This window comes from Fragaria vesca, linkage group LG6 (genome assembly GCF_000184155.1).
Source record: "Fragaria vesca subsp. vesca linkage group LG6, FraVesHawaii_1.0, whole genome shotgun sequence".
NCBI classification, from domain to species: domain Eukaryota; kingdom Viridiplantae; phylum Streptophyta; class Magnoliopsida; order Rosales; family Rosaceae; genus Fragaria; species Fragaria vesca.
This window is the reverse complement of record NC_020496.1, coordinates 24,270,951-24,291,240: the sequence shown is the minus strand read 5'-3', so window position 1 is coordinate 24,291,240 and position 20,290 is coordinate 24,270,951. Positions and strand designations below refer to the sequence as shown.

Genomic DNA, 20,290 nt, shown 5'->3' with positions numbered 1-20,290 from the left:
CCAGAAAATACGGGTTATAAATGCATTTCAAAGGTCTTGTACGGTATACCTCATCATGTTTAAGTTTGATGTTTGCTACGGATAATTTAGTCCATTGCTAATACATAGTAGAGTTTACACGTTCGACTATAGTGGTCGCTGTTTGGTCGAGTAAAGGTTAAGAGCACAGAGGTGGTGCTGTCTAGTTCAAAACTTATTGTAGAGATAGCGGTTGCGGTTGCAATCTTAACTATTCATTAATCATTCATATGTTGAGCCTGTTGAGATGTTAATCCCATATCGAGAATATGAGACATTGTCTACGGGGTTATAAGGGTTTGGTCACTTCATCTATTGTCAATTGATTTTGGATGTGTTTCTCACACTACTTTATCATGGTATCAGAGCGGGTTACCCACATCCACATGTGAAATCCAATGGCCACACAAACTCTACGTCACCTCAATTGGTTTTGGATCTAAATCTCAGACTACTTTATCAGAGCCTTGTATTCGTATTAGTGTCATATAATATTAATAATCCATATGATATGCATAGATACACGCGTGTATTGGAGACACACTCGTGTTTAGTTGTCATTCATGTTTGGTAACGCATCGACACGTTTGATGGATTAGTAACTCTTTTACTAGAAACGACAACTTTATTTCTAATCATCCCATCATATTAGTAAGATTTGAACGTATGAACTCTATAATACCAGTTATTCAAACAACAAATAATCATACACGTCACAACTCACCAACACAATACATATCGAAAACAAATTTGCCGACTATCTTTTATTAGCCTACCTCAATGTCTACGATTTAGATTAATAATATATATCTCTTCAAATGGTTTAACTTTAATAAAATATGTATGTGTCACTAACTTGATAATAAATTTAGATAATAATTAAGTAAAAGATGTTCGTCAAAAAAATTTGTATCACCGTTGTACCGGACACCCAGTGCACGTAAAGAAAAGAATATGACAAAATTCCAACTCCTGCAGTCTGCAATTGAAGGAGAGAGTGTGGAGTCCGGAACTGTAGATTAGTCACTAAAACACAGCGTGCTAAAAAAGCGAGCCAAAAAAAATCACAACACCAATCCGATTGGTCTTCCCTTTTCTCTCACAATTTACAAAACCTCTCGTTTCCCCAAACTCGCCTTCGCTTTCCCGTGGAATCAACTCGGTCGCTTACTCACTCAGTCCTATGGTCAGTCCCTCATCATCCTCCTTGATTCTATTTCAATTGCTTAATTTCCTTACCAATTTGTAGTCTTATGGATGAGAATTTGAAGCCTTAAGTTTTAATTTGATTGGTTTAGTTTCTAATTTAGCCTCTAGATAAATGTAGTTCTTTTGTTTAATTATGATCGGAATCCAATTTTGGGCTTGCTATCAGCTTTTGGAAATTTTGAATTGTGAATTAGTTTGTGGGTTTTTAGGTGCATTTAGGTGGTTTTATTGGTTTTGGAATGAGAAGTATGGAAGTTTTAGTTTGTTATTTACTTGGGTTTTTTTTTTTTTGGGGGTTTCAGTTTGTGTATTTGAGTTGCATGTGGTGGATTTTCCATGGAAGCAGTGTTTGTGGTTGAGGGGAATGAAGAAGGGAAGTGTGAGGAGAGTGGGGTTGAGAATAGTAGCTCGTCTTTGTCTTCTCCGAACCAGATTGCCGATCCTGTTGTCTACAAGCTTGTTCGGGTAAGATTTTAACTGTTGATTAGTTCTGAGTGGATAAAATTCAAATGGGAATTTCATCTAGTAAACTGAATTTTAGTTTTATCTGGAAAAGATATCATATGATAACTGTCTCTGGGTGGTACCGGGGTACCAAGATAACTAATTGGTGTTTGTTATACTGATATAGAGTTGGTGGATGAACTTCTGTCTAGTTTTTAACTGTTATGTTGTGGGTCAATTACAGTTGGACGAGAGTCAAGCTACCACTCCTTATTGAAAATTAGATACTGCTGTTAAGAGACCCTCTTTGATGTTTAGAAAGGGGACACTAAAACTGACATTGCACTTACTATGGGTGCTGGTTTCTCATTGTTAATGTTTTCTTTGCCATTCATTTTCTTTATGTTTATAATATGTGACCTTTTATCGGATAGCAGGTTGAAGGTGATGGGAGATTAGTGCCAGCAACAGATGATGAAGTAATGGAGGTTGAAGATCTTATTGTTGATGAGCAGATTGAATTGCCTGTTGTTATGAACACTGGAACTGCTGAGTGCATTTCTAACGAGTCTACATCTGGGAAGCCTCAGAAAGAAAGCTCAGAAGGTATAGATTCTGCTCTCACTAAATATTCCACTTTCCACTTTTCTAGAGTCTTTAGGATACCATTTATATTCATGTTCTGTTTTATGCCTGTTTTTCTCCTTACTCTAGTGAAAATTGTTCGGAGATTTAAAAATTCGTAAAATTAAACCTTTTCTCTTGTATATTTCATGGCTTTGTTTCTGTAATGTATATTTCATGGCTTTGTTTCTGTAATGGTTGTCTGAGGAATTGCACTTGGCCAGGTCCGTCAGCTTCGAAGGGCACAGAAGCTGATGCAAAATTAAGTGCACATCTTGAGGTATTAATTTGGCAATTTTCTTTATTTAGAGATAGATGGATGAGTATTGTCTTGTTTATGCTTGTAAATTTGTAATGTTGCAGAAGATAGTGTGAATATTTGATGTTTGGTTCTATCTAATAAATCTACTCAAGTGCTTGGACATTATCACTGCTGCATTTTGTTCACATTTTTTTTTGATCTCACATGGTTCAAGTCTGGTCATCTGACTTATAAGTTAAAACCAATTGTAATGGACACATAAGCTTAAACCTTTATAAGCCCTTAGACAAAGTTTTATGTACAATCCCATCTGTTTATTTGCTCCTGTAACTGTTTGATAATTTCTTTTGGTTTTTTCTTTTCATGCATGACCACTAGTATATGCATAGGTTATGATCCTTCTTGACCTCTAAAATATCCTTTAGTACATTGAGGAGATGTTTCAATGGGCAAAATAAGAAGAGAGGCTCCACCTAGCATGTGGATCTCCTGATCATTCTTATGATCTTATGAACTTAGACTTCCAGTATTTTGACCAGCATCATAGTAAATTGCCAGCTATTGATGAGAATCTATGATCTGAAATTCCTTTGCAGGAGATTGCTCCTGCATCATCACTGAGCATAGATGCCAACCACATTAATGAAGCTGGGACAAAAGGGGAGTGCTCAAAACATCCAGATGGACCCATAGAAAGCGTATCATTAGCTTCTGCCGTCTGCACTAGTTCAAAGCTTGATTTTTATGAATCAAACAGTGAGATATGCTTAGACAACCTATCAATAAGAGAACTTCATGACTTATTTAGAGCCACATTTGGGCGAGAAACTTCTGTCAAGGACAAACTCTGGCTTAAAAGGAGAATCACAATGGGATTGACTAATTCTTGTGATGTTTCAACCACAACTTTCACTATAAGAAATAACAAATTGGTGAAGAAGGGAGAAGAGAATAGCTTGCGGAATGCTAATGATATGCACATTCAGGGTTCTGATGGTGGAGCAAAGAATCTTGAGTATGAAAATTCACCAGCAAGCCACAGTTGCCCTTTAGAAAATCATCAAGTTGTTTCAGCCAAGAGATCTGGAAGCCTTAGTGAAGAAGAATATGTCAGTGAGGATCATATGATGGATCAGAGAGCTGCCAAGAGAGTTCGGAAGCCCACTAAGCGATATATTGAAGAACTTTCAGAAGGGGACTCAAGAGATCATAGCCCAAAAGTGATTAGTTCTGCTAAAACTTCTGGACAAGAAGAAACATGTCCAACATATTCTGCGAGGCCTCTTAGAAATGTCTCTTCAAATGAGAGGACTATTGTCACCAGGTTGGATTCTCTTGGTGGATCTGGGGTTCAGGTACCTTATGTTTCTCGGGTTCGAAGAAGCCGTCCGAGGAAAAATATTATGGCTCTTATGGTAGGTAAAATCAGTGCATACCTGGGCATTGTGATTATTGCTTTGTACAGTGAATATTTAAGTTTGGCTTGGTTGTGTCTTACGAAGTTTTCTCTTCTTTTATTTCTCTGTTTTTCAGCTGATAACTTAAAAAACCAGTTGCCTGATAGAAAAACAAGCTATTATTTTTTATCAAAGTTTTGAGTTTCTTTGAAATTTATAAATTACATATTTAATCAATAGTAAAACAGGGTACTAGGAAATGATCCATATGGACCATAACTGAAGTGATCTTGTATTTCAATTTACAGAACTTCAATCAAAGTGGAATGGGTGTGACTGCTAAACTGGTAAAAGAGACCCTTTCTGTGTCTACTTCTCTTCCAGAGAGTGAATGTGCAGACAAAGTTTTGAAAGCCAGATCTGCGTCTGAACAGATTAAGCCCCTGGTAAGATCATTGTTGTTTAATTGATTTCACACATGATTACTTGTTTAATTTGTTTGGAATAAAGCTACTATTATGCATATGCTGTCGGTGATAGTCTCGTAGTCTCTAAATTCTCTCTTTCGGTATTAAATTAATATTATCTTTCTTCTGGACTAAAACTTCTGGTAAATAAGAGGGTTCATCTATATTTGGTAGATAATTAGGCTAGCCTGCAATTCATCATCGCTTGTGTTTTTGAATGCAAAATGGGGCATGTACTTCTGTTTGAGTGTAATCATGTTATGGATAATGGCTTAAGAGGTGTCTTCCAGGATTAAGGGATCATTTTTTTTTGTTTTTTGCGGAACCGTTAAGAAAACAGTGGAGGATTTGAACTCAGGACATCCTATTGTAATAAATGACTGTCCTGGCCACCAATACTACGGAGGAACAGAGTATATTACAGAATGCATTAGCTTCCAAAAATTGTGATGTATTGGAAGTAGATAGTGGTCATGTTTCTTATCATATGGTTAGAGAGAATATTAAGGAGCAGGTAAAAAGGACATGGTATGAGACTTTTGGGCATCACATAGGCTTGCAAGCCAAAATAGTTTGGGAGTGTTGGATACATTTCCCAATGGCAAGTTCTGCATGCTTCACCTCTTACTGTTGCATGGGGTTGATCTTATATTAAAGTTTTCTGATATATCTGATACTTGTAAATTGATTGCATATACTTACACTATAATTAAAAACTCACACCCTGTGTAGTTTGCTGCTGAACCAGAGAAAGACAAGCGGCAGTCTGTAATGGGCACATTTGAACATGGGAAAAACTTGGGGGGCTTGAAACAGACAGATTCATCTGAGGACTTCTCAGATGATAGTATAGCTGCAGTTCCCACAGTAAAAGGTGGGATGAGAAGGAAACATCATCGAGCTTGGACTCTTGTTGAAGTTATGAAATTAGTTGAGGGTGTCTCTAAGTGTGGCACTGGCAGATGGTCTGAGATCAAAAGGCTTTCATTTGCAACGTTTTCATATCGTACTTCTGTTGATCTTAAGGTATGTGTTTGGAATTTGGAGTTTATGTCAGAAATGGTTAAAATGATAAAATAAGATATACAATACTTTTAGCATGTCTTAAACTGTTTCATCTTTTTTTCTTTTTTTTTGGAGAGTGTAAGTTGTTTCATCTTATCTTGCAGGACAAGTGGAGGAACCTGCTGAAAGCTAGTTTTGCACAAACACCTCCTGATGATGGGGTGAGTATAACTAACAAATTCCTTTGTCTCTCTATTTACTTCGCATCTTTACCTTATAATGCATGTATTTGTGAACTATTTGATTATCCCTAGTCTTCTCAGACTGTTCTAAAATTTACATTCTACATCTTTGAATATATCTCCATTATTTTCTACTAAAATGGCAATTCTACTTGTGCATTTTTGCTTATCGCAACTTCTGCTACCAAACAAAGGTTGCTGCTTTATAATGTGTGAGACCTGTGGATAATTTGTTTCTGCTGTCCATTGTAAATTGCTTTCTTCTTTTGATGTCTTTATTAATTTTGGATTAACTTTGCTTTTTTGTGGGAAATTATGCAGTCACGGAAACATGTGGCAGTGCCTATCCCAGCATCAATTTTGTTAAAAGTAAGAGAGCTTGCTGAGATGCACGCGCAGGTACCTCCAAATCTAGGGGCGAGCAAGCTGGCTGCCAGTGTTACTCGAAGTGTGCATCAAACAAGATCAGGCTACTTGTAACATTGTATATAAATATAGTTACGCGAGTTGAACTGAGATGTAACCCACTTAATCTGCTCCATTGCCATATTTGCTTGGTAACACTTAACAGGCTTGATGCTGGTTATGGATTGCAGCCTGTAGGCTTCAAAAAGTTAAATACAATTTGTCTGATTATGAGATGGTTCTTTTATTTTTAATCTGGTATAAGCTTTTATCAAGCACGAGATTAAGAAGCCAACAAGGCAAGGAAAGAACCTTTTAGCGAACAACAACCTAAATAAGCTAGCGTAAACCATCAGCCGGTGAGCCGTCATACGTTTCTTCTTGATAGATACATGATTCTTGAAGCCCTGGTTTCTCTAAACACGCTCCCAGAGATAGCAAATAAAGCTTTTATCGACTATATGCTCATTATTATGACTATGTTCATTGCTTAAAAATGGTCTATTAAAAGTTCAACCGATCTACTCTTAACAAATTTTTCAATACGAAAACTAATGCCATACAATTATTGTTTAATAATTTTTAGTGATAAAGCTAGGGTTTAAATTTTTACAAAAATCCAATGCAAGTGGCCTACCGGTTGTTGTCTAGTTGGGTGTGTGCTTCCAGCCTTCCCAATCTAGGTTTAACCCCCAAAGTTGTCAAAGCATTCGCATGTGCTGTAAAAGAAAGAAAAAAAAAGGTTTGTAATATGATCTTACTGACTTTTGATAGGAATCGAAAATGCCTGCGAAACTAGCATTAATTAACAACATTGACCTAAATTTATCGCTCCTTAGATCAAAAGATACCAAATAATGAAATGATGGTATAAAGAGCCAACGAGGTTTGTCTCAGTTGGTAAGGATGAGTTTGTGGTGGAGACCCCATTCAAGTTCAACCCTCGTCTGCCAATAAACCTCGTTCTGTTTGTGATCTGTAAATTCTTTATTTTTATGTAAAAATCCATATATGAGGGCGTGACATGTCCGTTGTAAGCCTTCATCACGGTGAAGGTTACACGTTTGCTCCTCTCGCCTCAACTTTTTGGGACCAAAAAAAGGAAATGATGGTATGAAGAGAAAACAGTTTGGACCTAATCACCTAAAACCAAAATATTACATTTTAAAAAGGAAAATAATTAAAAAAGAAAAATAAAATGTAGCAACAGTTTAGAGAGAGAAAGAGAGGCCCAAGATACAGAAGCAGCTTCCGAGTTGAGCCCAAAATCGTCTCATTCTTCTCAGCCCTAACTCCATCCCCCACTCCCTTTTGGTTCCAGAGCTCCAGAGAGATCGTCTCCCTCAACCTCATTCTCAGTCACCAGGTGAGTCCTCAACCCAACCAATTCAACTTCCTCAAATCACTACAATTAGCTTAGCATTACTCCCGTATTCAAAATTTCACAACAATCAGGCTTATCCACTCTCTTCTGCTCTGTAATTCACTCCTCCTTTTGGTTTCTGCAACATCGCTCTTCAATCACCGATTCTCTCAGTAACCAGAAGCAGCTCCAAATTCTATTGAAATCTCAATCGCTATCTCTACTCAACTTTTATTGTTCTTGCTTTTCAGTGGTAGCAGCTCCAGCGACAATGGGGATCATTGAAAGGATCAAAGAAATTGAGGCCGAAATGGCTCGCACTCAGAAAAACAAAGCCACAGGTTCTCATATGATCATTATTTTTTTTTTTTTTTTTTTTCAGAATTGTTGCTCATTTTTGCAGTGATATCTGATGAGTTCTTCAATTTAATTATGATTTTGGTTTTTAATTACCGTGCTGAATATGCAGAGTATCATCTTGGTCAGCTCAAGGCTAAAATTGCGAAGCTAAGGACTCAGCTCTTGGAGCCTCCTAAAGTATGTTCCTCCCATGCTTTTATTGTTTGATGATATTTTATATGAGTAGTTAGGATATGAATTTGGTAGTTTCTGTGTATGAGTGTTTGTGATGGCTTCGAGCAAGTTGCATGCGGTTAAAGAAGATCTTTGTACTCTCGTTTTACGATTTTGAATTTGTGATTCAGGGTTCTAGTGGAGGTGGAGATGGTTTTGAAGTTACAAAGTTTGGACATGGTCGTGTTGCTCTTATTGGTTTTCCAAGGTTTGCTATTTCTGTATAACCTCAACATGTAGTCTGTATTCTATGAAGAAATTAGAACGAGGCATTGCAACTTCAAAGGCGGTATCAGTAATTGTTGCCTGTTTTTTTTTAGTGTGGGTAAGTCAACACTTTTGACAATGTTGACGGGGACGCACTCTGAAGCTGCTTCTTACGAGTTCACAACACTTACCTGCATTCCCGGGATTATACACTATAATGACACAAAAATTCAGTTGCTTGATCTTCCTGGAATTATTGAAGGTGCTTCTGAAGGCAAAGGTCGTGGGAGGCAGGTGAACTCCTTACTCTTCTTGTTCAATTGTGTTAACTTGTCATTATTTGACTATCTTGCAAATGATATATATATCAATTTCTCAACAGCCAGTTGCTATGACTTTGAGATTTGCCCTCAGTCAATTCTTATTGTTTCTTGCTACATATCATCAAACGGCCATAAGTTGACACAATTATGTTTATTGCAGGTTATTGCTGTTGCAAAGTCATCAGATATTGTGTTGATGGTACTTGATGCCTCAAAAGTAAGTATCTTTTGTGTTACAACAGTGCTGTGGAAACTAGTGTTAGTTTTGTAGCTAATGATACTATATGGTGATTTCCTGTGTTTTTAAGAGATCTATGTTATTTTTATTTTAAACCTCAAACTCATGTTCTTTAAATGTTTCAGAGTGAAGGTCATCGGCAAATTTTGACAAAGGAGCTGGAAGCTGTGGGTTTGCGTTTAAATAAGAGACCACCACAGGTTGGTTTTGTGTTTTCAAGAGATTATCATTTTCTAAATCTGGTTTGATTTCAGTATCTGTAAATTATTTCACTGTTTTGCTTTGTCAATCCACTGGGAGCTTAGTTGTATTTTTTTTTTCTGGGCAGATATATTTCAAAAAGAAAAAAACTGGAGGTATTTCTTTTAACAGCACTCTCCCTTTAACTCATGTGGACGAGAAGCTCTGTTATCAAATTCTGCACGAATACAAAATTCATAATGCTGAGGTATGTATTTCTTACCTTGTTTCAATCAAGTGTCAAGAATGTCCTTCGTCACGACTAATAATGAATCTCAGTGGCCATACACAATTAGTTTACATAATCTCAAATCCCCCTCAGATAGTAGTCGTTGATAGGTCAATACTTTATTTCTATCTTAGTCCTTGGCCATCCCATGAGGAAGAATGCTTATTTTTCTATTCATTGCAGTTGTTGTTTCGTGAGGATGCCACAGTGGACGATCTTATCGATGTAATTGAGGGTAACAGAAAATACATGAAGTGTGTATATGTATACAACAAGATAGATGTTATTGGTATCGATGATGTGGACAAGTTAGCCCGGCAACCTAATTCGATTGTCATTAGTTGCAATCTGAAGGCAAGTTATTAAAGTTTTGTTTTGCGAAATTCAAATAATGCTTCAATCTTGTTGGTGTAGTTGAGCAATCTGTTAGAAGTTTGTTATTGTCACACATTAGCTTATGAATTTCTCATATAAAATTTGTTCAGGAACATTGACTTTGTTATTCCTGTTGCTTAACAGCTGAACTTAGACAGACTACTCGCAAAGATGTGGGAGGAGATGGGACTTGTTAGAGTTTATACAAAACCACAGGGCCAGCAACCTGATTTTGGTGATCCTGTAGTTCTTTCTGCTGTATGTTGCAAAATCTTATATCCGATTTCTTTTTATGTGATCTTTACTTCGTCTTGGATGTTTGGCTTCATTTGTTTCTTTCTCATATTAATCTTTTGCACAGGATAGAGGTGGCTGCACGGTTGAGGACTTTTGTAACCATATCCACAGGAGTCTGCTGAAGGAGGTAAAGTATGTGCTAGTGTGGGGTACAAGTGCAAGGCATTACCCTCAGCATTGTGGTGTCAGTCACCTTCTTAACGATGAAGACGTGGTTCAGATTGTAAAGAAAAAGGTAACGTATTCCCCATTTTACCTGCTAATTTGAAGTAAAACTTGCCATACTGGGGTTCTACAGTTTCTACTATCCTTATTATTTGAGATAGTCACCTGTAGTTTCTTTTTCTTTCTTTCGGTTAAGCTTCCGTTGGTCTTGTGATGATAGGAATTGAGTTTATGGCTAATATCAATGCTTGTAGATTCTTTATTTTTTTTTTGGGGGGGAGCTTCTCTTGCAACAGATCAGTTCATTTCCCCATTTCATGAAGGTCTAACTTTTGGAATTTGCATTCTCCAGGACAAAGAAGGGGAAGGGAGGGGTCGGTTCAAGTCACATTCGACAGCCCCTGCCCGTATAGCTGACAGAGAGAAGAAGGCTCCCCTGAAACAATAATATCACTGACTGTAATACCATGCAGAGTCGAGTTTCTTACATGAAGAGGCACCGAAGATGCCTGAGATAGATCCAGAGTCAAGATGCCTGTGAAGTATAGCCTATCATTTGCTGAATCGACCACTCGGTCTAAAATGAGAGTTGGCCTTAGAACTTGGTGCTTATCAAAGCGGGAGCCTTTTGGATTATGTGTTGTATGTTTGCCGATTAGTTAAGTACTTAGAATTTTTTTAAAAAAAACTCTGCATCATATCTCTATTGCTAGAGCCTAGAGATATAAATATATTTTTGATCTGCTCTTTTTATTCCTAAAAACCGTCAGCTTTATCTGGAAGTTGTGCGAAGAAAGTTTATGTAGCTCCTAAAGGAATCATTGATCTAGTTCCTCGGCTGAAGATTTGAAACTGTAGGATGGGCGTATTGCACTGATATTTGGAAGCATTAGAATGATATTTATGCTGTTTTGATGATCGGATATTTCAACTATTATTCTGGTACAAATAGCCTCTAGCTAAGTGGTCAGTCTATTCCTGCAAACTGAAACTATTTAGCCATTTAGAGTGAGTTAAACTTGTCCGGATGTGCCGCAGCGCTAGTGCCGGCCTATGGCCGCGCTGGCGACGTTGTGTGCAGCTGGACGGGTTGATTTTTCCCTAGACTTACCTGCTGCTTGGAGGCTGGAGTCGGAGGGTATGGTTGTTCAGCTCTCTTGGTGTGAGGAGGCGACTACATCTGGATCTGGGATTGTGTGTGGGTGGAGGCGTGAGATCGGGTTGGCATTGGTTGGTAGCCGAATTGGCGTAGCTTTGTGGGGTGATCGGAGAAGGTGTTGGGATCGATTTGATGGCCTGGAGATCTCGCTCGTCCACTTTTTTCTGGGTTTCAGATCGGGTCATGAGATCCTCCGATGCGTGTTGGGTGGATTGCTACACGAAGATGAGGTGGGACTGGTAGGTGGAGGCACACGGCTGGTGGAGAAGGGCCGATGCGGGCGGCGAGGTGGCAGGTACGGTGGAGGCGCAGCGGAGGTGCTGGTGCAGTCTTTGACTTGGGCCGAGAGAGGAATGATCGTGTGCTTTGTGGGTTTGGCCTCTAGGGCTTGGATCTAGGGTTTTGTTACGGGCCCATTTTGGGCTTTAGTTTTAAATTTGGTTTATGCTAGTTTATTTTGCTGCATTTTATTTTCTGTTTTTAATAATTCCTAACCTTATGTCGGTTTGGAGATGTGGGATTTGTCCCGGCTTGTGTATCTAGGATACCATGTCTGTTCTAGGTGAGCGGCAAGTTTCTGGTCACAACCTCTTAGTGGCATGATGAAACTTAGTGTCACTGGTACTATCTTCCAATGACAACATAGTAGGAAAACTGTTAGATATAGTAACTTATGGCTTTGCATGAGCATTGTTTTTTCGGTATGTTGTCAAATTTGTAAAGCAAATAGAGTAGCCAATAATACATTTTTTTGCTAAATGGTGTTTGTTAGAATGCAAATGATTGAAAACTCCTGATATTATTTCGGGATGTTTAGGCAATTTGGGGTATAGGTTTTATGTCCCCCCCCCCCCCCCCTCCTCTCCTGTATTTTGCGGTTTCGTTAATGGTCAAAGCATAAGGGCGGCTGAGCCCCTATTCTAAAAAACAAAAAAAGCTGGCTATACTAACAGAAGTCATTTATCCCCTATCTAACTAAACTGTGCTAAAACAAAAGGGAAGTGATCTAAAGTTCTAAACACAGTGAATAAACGTGTGCTCCTAATAGCAAAACAAGAAGGTATAACAAATTGTCACCAACCAAATTGCATCAACCAGAATGGGACTCCTACGATCGAGCAGTCATTATGTGCAAGGTCCGCACGAAACCACAGTATTTGAGATAATAGTGAACCCATAAACGATACAAGTTTTTGCTCCAATTCCCTTTATATGCAGACGAGTAATTTCTGGGAAAAATTGATGCTCATATCTTTACTTTTCTTTTTTGAGAATGCTCATTTTTTACTTTTATTTAGCCAAACTGATAACAATAATTTGAGATGTTTCCATTTTTTTCTCTTAATTTAAAAATTATAGAGATTTTTTTTTCACACTACAAAATAGAAAAACATTTTCATATTTAACATTTACAATATCATCTTATTAGTTTTATTTTCTAAAATTAACTTCAAAAACATTATCGAACCTAGTTTTTGCCAAAATGATATGATAAGTACGTATTTAGAGCATCTCCAATAACTCTAGTATTAATTCTCTATTATAGAGGAAAAAATCACAAAATCTCTATAAAAAAAAAAAGACTCAACTCTAACAGCTCTTCTATTCTATTATGCAAAATTAAATGTTTTTATGTATAATTTAATGAATCTATATGAATAGTATATATTTATTTAAATCAAATCTCAATTCTCATGTTCAATGTTTTAAATTTATGAAGTTTTTTCTCTTTTAAGGAGAGAATGAATTCTATAAGGCAAAGCAATAAATTTTAGAGATTTCTTCATGAATATACAAATTGTGAGAATTCTATAGACATAGAGGATCTCATTCTCTCTCTTCACACTTTCTATGAGCTATTAGAGCAAAAAATTGGTGTTTTTCCTCTAAAATATAGATAATTCTAGTTTTACATGAGTTGCTGGAGATGCTCTTAGTACTTCCAACTTCAGCTAGAATGAATTACTGCAAGTGGCCTAGTAGTTTTTACCTAGTTGGATGTACTTCTCAAACTTGTGTGTATACTCTGAATCTATCAAAGTGGCCTAGACAACATACTACAATGCATAGTTAGAGCATTCTACGTAGAAAAATTGGAGGTGGTTTCTCTACTGCCGCCATCAACACTGATTTAGTGCTTGTACGGAAACGGAAAGGTAAGCAAGGCAAAGAATCTAGCTCCTGTATCAAAGAAAAATCAAAGCTACACATGGAGGGTCCAAATTAAGTCGAGGACGTTTCCTTTCCTCTGCTGTATCTTAAATTGATGTGGAGCCTGGCTTAAATGCAACAGAGATACCTGAAACAAACGGATCTTCAAAACTGGAACTAGGAAACGTGTGTCGAGCAGCAACACACTTGACAGTTCATTATTGCACAGTCACCTGGGTGGCGTTGAACTTCGGATTAAATCATATATAGTCATATATGCATGCAGAAGCATATATATGAGGTCCATTGGTCGTAGAAGCTAAGACTATGGGAAGTCTTAGCTACATTATGTATGTGTTGGCAAGTCTGCTCAACCCAGTTAGCTTCTTTCTTCATGGTCATCGCAGTCAGTACAGTGATAATAGTAATAGGAGTATAGAAGAACATGATGATGATCGATATAAGGCGCCATTGTTTGTGTTCGGAGACTCACTTTTGAGGCTGGCAACAATGGATACCTTCCTTATGTTACCATAGAGATGGACGCAGCAATAGCCTGGGCATATGGAGAAACCTTCTTCCACTACCCCACCGGAAGATTCTCCGACGGACGCATAGTACCAGATTTCATTGGAATTCTTCTTTCAATCCTTTGATCCATCTCTTTAAATAATTTATTTGGTAAGCTTTTTACATTTCAGTTCCCTAAAGCTAGCCTGAAACTGCACTATACTCTTCACCATTGAACTACAATTTTCAGTGTATATATGCACATCTTCCTCAAGAGTTCTATTTTCATCACTCTGCACCCTTAACTACCCCTTAACTACAATCAAAGTGATATTTACCTCTTGCTCAAAACTCCTATTTCTCCTGCCGCATGAATTTAATTTAAGATTTTGTCATGAGGAATCTATAACTAATCATGCTCCACACGTGCATGTGCTGAATTTTTCAAGTTATACATGTGTGTCCGTAATGTATGCACACGTTTGATACAACTATAAAATTGTCACGTCTAAAATCAATTAACAATAGGATGAAACAGCTAAAATCTTTGTAAACTCTTATGTAATTAGTACTCAATTTCCAATGTGAGATCTCTTGTACCCATGGTGAATTAATTTGTGACCTTACATGAGGATAACTTATAATGGACATGAAGACTGTGTGGCCATGATACATGAAAATGGGATATGTCCGTCATGCATGTGCCATGATAAATTAAGTAATTAATATGAGTTTCATATCAAAAGCCAATTGACTGTGCCATGATAAATTAAGTAATTTATTTGAGTTTCATAGAGAGCGTATTCAGCGTACCCGGGTGCGCCCGACGTCTAGGAACGCGTGCAAGCCAAACGACGTTAGCGTCGACTGGTCTTGTTTCGTCTTAATTTCTCCTCTCTTATCTCTCAATTACACAGCCATCTCACTCAAAACTGAAAACCATATCAACGACCCAAGAGCTTCGAGGTCTCCCCTTCAGACTTCAGGTCGTCTCCTACCGTGCAACTGCACTAGGGCGTCTACCGAGCTTGTCAACAACGCAATTCGAGGCCCAATCCTTGGCCGATTTCATCGACAAGCGAGGCTCGCCGTCGCGCCGCTCTCGACCATGACTGGCGGTGGGAGAACTGGGTTCGTTCATTCTCTGCTCAATCCGCTTTTTGGGTTTTTATTTCATCTCAAAATCTCCAGTAAAATATTGTCATCCAATCATGTATTTTCGTGTTGTGATGTTGGTTGGTTTGTTCTGTAATTGAAGTGATTTGAGAAAAGATTGTAGATGGGATTTGTTTGTTTTGATTGAAAAATTATAGGTTTTTGTTTGCTGATGCTTATCTGGTGAACTACAGGTGGAAACACTATGCAAATTAGGGTTTTAGGTTTTGGATCGGAGCTCTTGTTTTCTGGCATCTGGGTTTCGGCGGAGGATGCAAGGTTTCAATGAGGAATTGAGGATTCGATATTGGTAAATATTGGAAGTGGAGGTGAAAAGATGCTGCCCAATTCGAGCTATTCTCGAACTGACACTTTGAAGCTGGATTATTTTTCTTTCTTTTTCGGTTTAGGGGTTAGAGTTTGGGATTTAGGGTATAGGGTATAGGGTTGGTGATTAGGGATTATGGAATTTATTTATTTTTTTAGTTAGAACGCAAGTGTTTTGTATAATTAATGCAACGTGTAATTTTCCCTTTTTTTTTTTAACATGATTGTTTCATAATTTATAAATTTTCCTGAATGGGCTTAGGAATTCTAATGAAAATGAAATTTTAATATTATATAAATTACTATGTAAAACAAGCTCTTCAAATCAGTCAACCTTAATTCAAACTCATTTTTTACACGAAACGCATTTTGCCGGTATTGTGCAAGGCCCCATTTTTTTCCCATTTTCAAACCTAAAACTCATAGATGATATTAAGGAACCCACGAAAACAAATTATTAAATTGATACTCTGGTAGTTAGGCTCCCCATAGAAGCGTATAAGTGAAATTAGAGTTAGCCATTTTTTATCATGAACCAATAGTTACCGGAGTTTGTGATTTTTCAACCCTCGACGTATTTCATTATTCCGATCATATCTTATTTCACAAGATTTTCGATAATTTTGCTTCTTCTGTAGTTGGTTCATAATAATATACACTTGCATATATCCTACTAAACAAGTTATACCATTTTAGTAGGCACATGGCGATCCGAGGTCATAAATATGTGAAAATAAAAATTTCACCGTCCGATGTAGTTATTGTAATTGAATAGGTCTACTGAAAAAAATCCACCTCGTTTCGGATTCGTTAGGCCCCCCATAAAACCGATCAACCTGAATTCAACTTCATTTTTTACACAAAACACGGTTGACCAACTTCGTGCAGAAACCCATTTTTACTTGTTTTCGAACATAAAACTTGTATACATGAGATTCAGGAAAGCATGAAAAAAAATTGTTAAATTGACCCTCCAGTGGGTAAGCACGCCTAAACGTATTTAGAGTTGACCACTTTTATCGAAAACCAAACATTATCGAAAGTCTGTGATATTTCATCGTAATCTATATTCCACTATTCTTGTGACATCTTATTTCACAAGATTTTCAAAAAATTTGCTTCTTATGTATAATTGATTCACAATGATGTACACTTGCATATAACCTAATAAATAAGTTATACCACTTTAGTAGACATGTGGTGTCCGAGGTCATAAATATGTGAAAATAAAAATTTCACCGTCGGATGTAGTCATTGTAATTAAATAGGTTTACTGAAAATAATTCACCCTATTTCGGATTAGTTAGGCCCTTCATCGAATCGGTCAACCTTAATACCACTTCATCTTTTAGACAATACGCGTTTGACTAGCATCGTGCGAGACCCCATTTTTCCTCGTTGAATTTTAGTTTTGTGAAATTTAGCCATTGGAACCACAACGTGACTATTAATATGATATAACTTGTTTAGTAGGTTATATGCAAGTGTATTAGTAGGTTATATGCAAGTATACATCTTTATGAACCAACTATACGGAGGAAGAAATATTTTTAAAAATCCTGTGATATCGGATGTCATCGGTATGGTGAAATATGGCTATGGTTGAAAATTCATATATTTTTGGTAACATATGGTCCCCGATAGAAGCGGTCAACCCTATTTACGTTTATGCTTTCCTACGGGGAGCCCTATAGTCGGGAGGTGAACGCTCCTAAATTTTTACATAGATGGTTACATCCCAACAATGTGAGAGTTTTGTGTGTGGAAGAGTCAACCAAACTAGGTCATGTAGGGGTAGGTAAGAGCGTTTTCGTGTAAGAAGTGACGTTGGTTTAAGGTTGACCGCGTCGATCGAGAGTCAAACGTTATCGAAAACAGGTGAATTTTTTTCCTTAGCCATATTTAAGTACGTTGATCATATCAGACGGTTGAATTTTGATTTTGTGAAATTTAACCATTGGAACCACAACGTGGCTACTAATGTGGTATAACTTGTTTAGTAGGTTATATACAAGTGTACATTTTTGTGAATTAACTATACAGAGGAAGCAATATTTTCAAAAATCTTATGAAAGAGGATGTGATCGGTATGGTGAATTACGGCTATGGTTGAAAAATCACATATTTCCGGTAACGTTGGTTCTCGATAGAAGCGGTCAACCGTATTTACGCTTATGGTTTCCTACGGGGAGCCCTATCGTCGGGAGGTGAACGCCCCTAAATTTTTACATAGATGGTTACATCCCAACAATGTGAGAGTTTTATGTGTGGAATAGTCAACCAAACTAGGTCATGTAGGTGTAGGTAAGAGCGTTTTCGTGTAATAAGTGACGTTGGTTTAAGGTTGACCGCGTCGATCAAGAGCCAAACGTTATCAAAAACAGGTGAATTTTTTTCCTTAGCCGTATTTAAGTACTCTGATCATATCGGACGGTTAAATTTTCATTTTGTGAAATTTAGCCATCAGAACCACAACATGGCTACTAATGTGATATAATTTGTTTAGTAGGTTATATGCAAGTATACATCTTTGTGAACCAACTATATGGAGGAAGCAATATTTTCAAAAATATTGTGAAATAGGATGTGATCGGTATGATGAAATATGGCTATGGTTGAAAAATCACATATTTCCGGTAACGTTTGGTCCCCGTTAGAAGTTGTCAACCCTATTTACGCTATACTTCCCTAGGGAAAGCCCTATCGTCGGGAGGTGAACGTTCCCAAATTTTTACATGGGTGATTACATATCATCAATGTGAGAGTTTTGTGTGTGGAAGAATCAACCAAACTAGGTCATGTAGGAGTAGGTAAGAGCGTTTTCGTGTAATAAGTGACGTTGGTTTAAGGTTGACCGCGTTGATCGAGAGCCAAATGTTATTGAAAACAAGTGAATTTTTTTCCATAGCCGTATTTAAGTACGCTGATCATATCAGACAGTTGAATTTTCATTTTAATAAATTTAGGCATTAGAACAACAACGTGGCTACTAATGTGGTATAACTTGTTTATTAGGTTAATTGCAAGTGTACATCTTTGTGAACCAACTATATGGAGGAAGCAATTTTTTAGAAATCTTGTGAAATAGGATATGATCGTTATGGTGAAATACGGCTATGGTTGAAAAATTACATATTTCCGGTAATGTTTGGTCCCCTATAGAAACGGTCAACCCTATTTTCGGTATGCTTTCCTACAGGGAGCTCTATCGTTGGTAGGTGAACGTCCCTGAATTTTTACATAGATGGTTACATCCCATCAATGTGAGAGTTTTGTGAGTGTAAGAATGTGGGGATATAAAATTTCGGCTTGGACCCCCATTTAATGAATTAGGCCCGATCGATGGTCAAATCCCAAGATGAACATTATCATGATAACCAACGTGAAACATGATCGTTAATGGAGAACATGCTCCTCCCACTACTCCCACTACAACGGGAAGTGAGGACCAAGAAATAAAAGGTCTATAAATTCACACGCTTATGGAGAGGAATGGAGGAGAATGGGGAGGAACAATTATGGATAACAACGGTAATAAGTATCGAACCGATTTCTTTTATTGTACATGCTTCAATCGAAATTGACTTGGGCGTCGGAGTGTGTATTTGTTTTGCAGGTACCTCTTTCCCCTAGATTCACCGTCGTATGGATGCGTCCAAGGCTCCTCAAGAATCAAAGGAGTGAGATCTTTGTTGGGAAATCTCTCTTCTGAATTTTTTTGCACCAACAAAGAATCAACCAAACTAGGTTATATAGGGGTAGGTAAAAGAGCTTTCGTGTAAAAATGACATTGGTTTAAAGTTGACCGCGTCGATCGAGAGACAAATGTTATTGAAAACAAGTTAATTTTTTTCCCTAGCCATATTTAAGTACGCTTATCATATCAGACGGTTGAATTTTCATTTTGTAAAATTTAGCCATTGGGACCACAACGTGGTATAACTTGTTTAGCAAGTTATGTGCAAGTGTACATATTTGTGAACGAACTATACGGAGGAAGCAATATTTTCAAAAATCTTATGAAATAGGATGTGATCGTTACAGTGAAATACGGCTACGGTTGAAAAATCACATATTTTAGGTAACGTTTGATCCCCGATAGAAGCGGTCAACCCTATTTACGCCTATGTTTTCCTATGGGGAGCTCTATCGTAGGGAGATGAACGTCCTTAAATTTTTACATGGGTGGTTACATCTCATCAATGTGAGAGTTTTGTATGTGAAAGAATCCACCAAACTAGGTCACATAGGGGTAGATAAGAGAGTTTTTGTGTAATAAGTGACGTTGGATTAAGGTTGACCGCGTGGATCGAGACCTAAACGTTATCGAAAACAAGTGAATTTATTTTCATACCCATATTTAAATACATTAATCATATCATACGGTCAAGTTTTAATTCTTTTAATTTTCGTCATTAGAACCACAACGTGCTTATTAAAATGGTATAACTTGTTTAGTAGATTTTATGCAAGTGTAGATCTTCGTGAAGCAACTATATCTTGCAAATACAATTTTAAATAATCGTCCGTAGGATCTAATATGTATAGTGAAATACGAGTATGGTAGGAAATTCACATATGTTCGATAATGTTTGGACCCCGATTAAGGCGGTTAACTCTATGAACGCTTATTATTCCTTATGGGGATCCCTATCGTCGGGAGGTTTAATTTCACAAATTTTTACATGGGCAGCTGCATCTCATCTCATGTGTGTGAGGAAGAATAGGCCAAAATAAGTCAATAAGGGTGGGTAAGAGTGTTTTCGTGTAATAAGTGACGTTGGTTGAAGGTTGACTGCGTGGATCGTGACCTAAACTTTATCGAAAACATGTGAATTTTTTTCCATAACTGTATTTGAATACACTAATCATATCAAACGGTCAAGTTTGAAGTTTTTTAATTTG

At 37.4% G+C, this 20,290-nt stretch overlaps 2 protein-coding genes across 2 annotated transcripts; both read left to right on the top strand.

Moving 5' to 3' along the window:
- The first annotated feature begins 1,077 nt into the window (after window positions 1–1,077).
- Window positions 1,078–6,301, top strand: LOC101295435. Its single transcript, XM_004303632.1, has 9 exons — window positions 1,078–1,204; window positions 1,574–1,692; window positions 2,106–2,277; window positions 2,520–2,575; window positions 3,154–3,972; window positions 4,263–4,400; window positions 5,154–5,447; window positions 5,591–5,647; window positions 5,990–6,301. Exons 3-9 carry the CDS (start codon window positions 2,154–2,156, stop codon window positions 6,146–6,148), a joined length of 1,647 nt encoding a protein of 548 aa, XP_004303680.1. The 5' UTR covers window positions 1,078–1,204; window positions 1,574–1,692; window positions 2,106–2,153; the 3' UTR covers window positions 6,149–6,301.
- Window positions 6,302–7,300: 999 nt separating this feature from the next.
- On the top strand, window positions 7,301–10,980 carry LOC101295148 (developmentally regulated G-protein 2-like). Its single transcript, XM_004303631.1, has 12 exons — window positions 7,301–7,439; window positions 7,688–7,777; window positions 7,906–7,973; window positions 8,141–8,217; window positions 8,330–8,510; window positions 8,700–8,756; window positions 8,903–8,977; window positions 9,106–9,225; window positions 9,430–9,600; window positions 9,766–9,879; window positions 9,983–10,153; window positions 10,436–10,980. The coding sequence occupies exons 2-12, from the start codon at window positions 7,708–7,710 to the stop codon at window positions 10,529–10,531; spliced, it is 1,200 nt and encodes a 399-aa protein (XP_004303679.1). The 5' UTR covers window positions 7,301–7,439; window positions 7,688–7,707; the 3' UTR covers window positions 10,532–10,980.
- The last annotated feature ends 9,310 nt before the right edge of the window (window positions 10,981–20,290 follow it).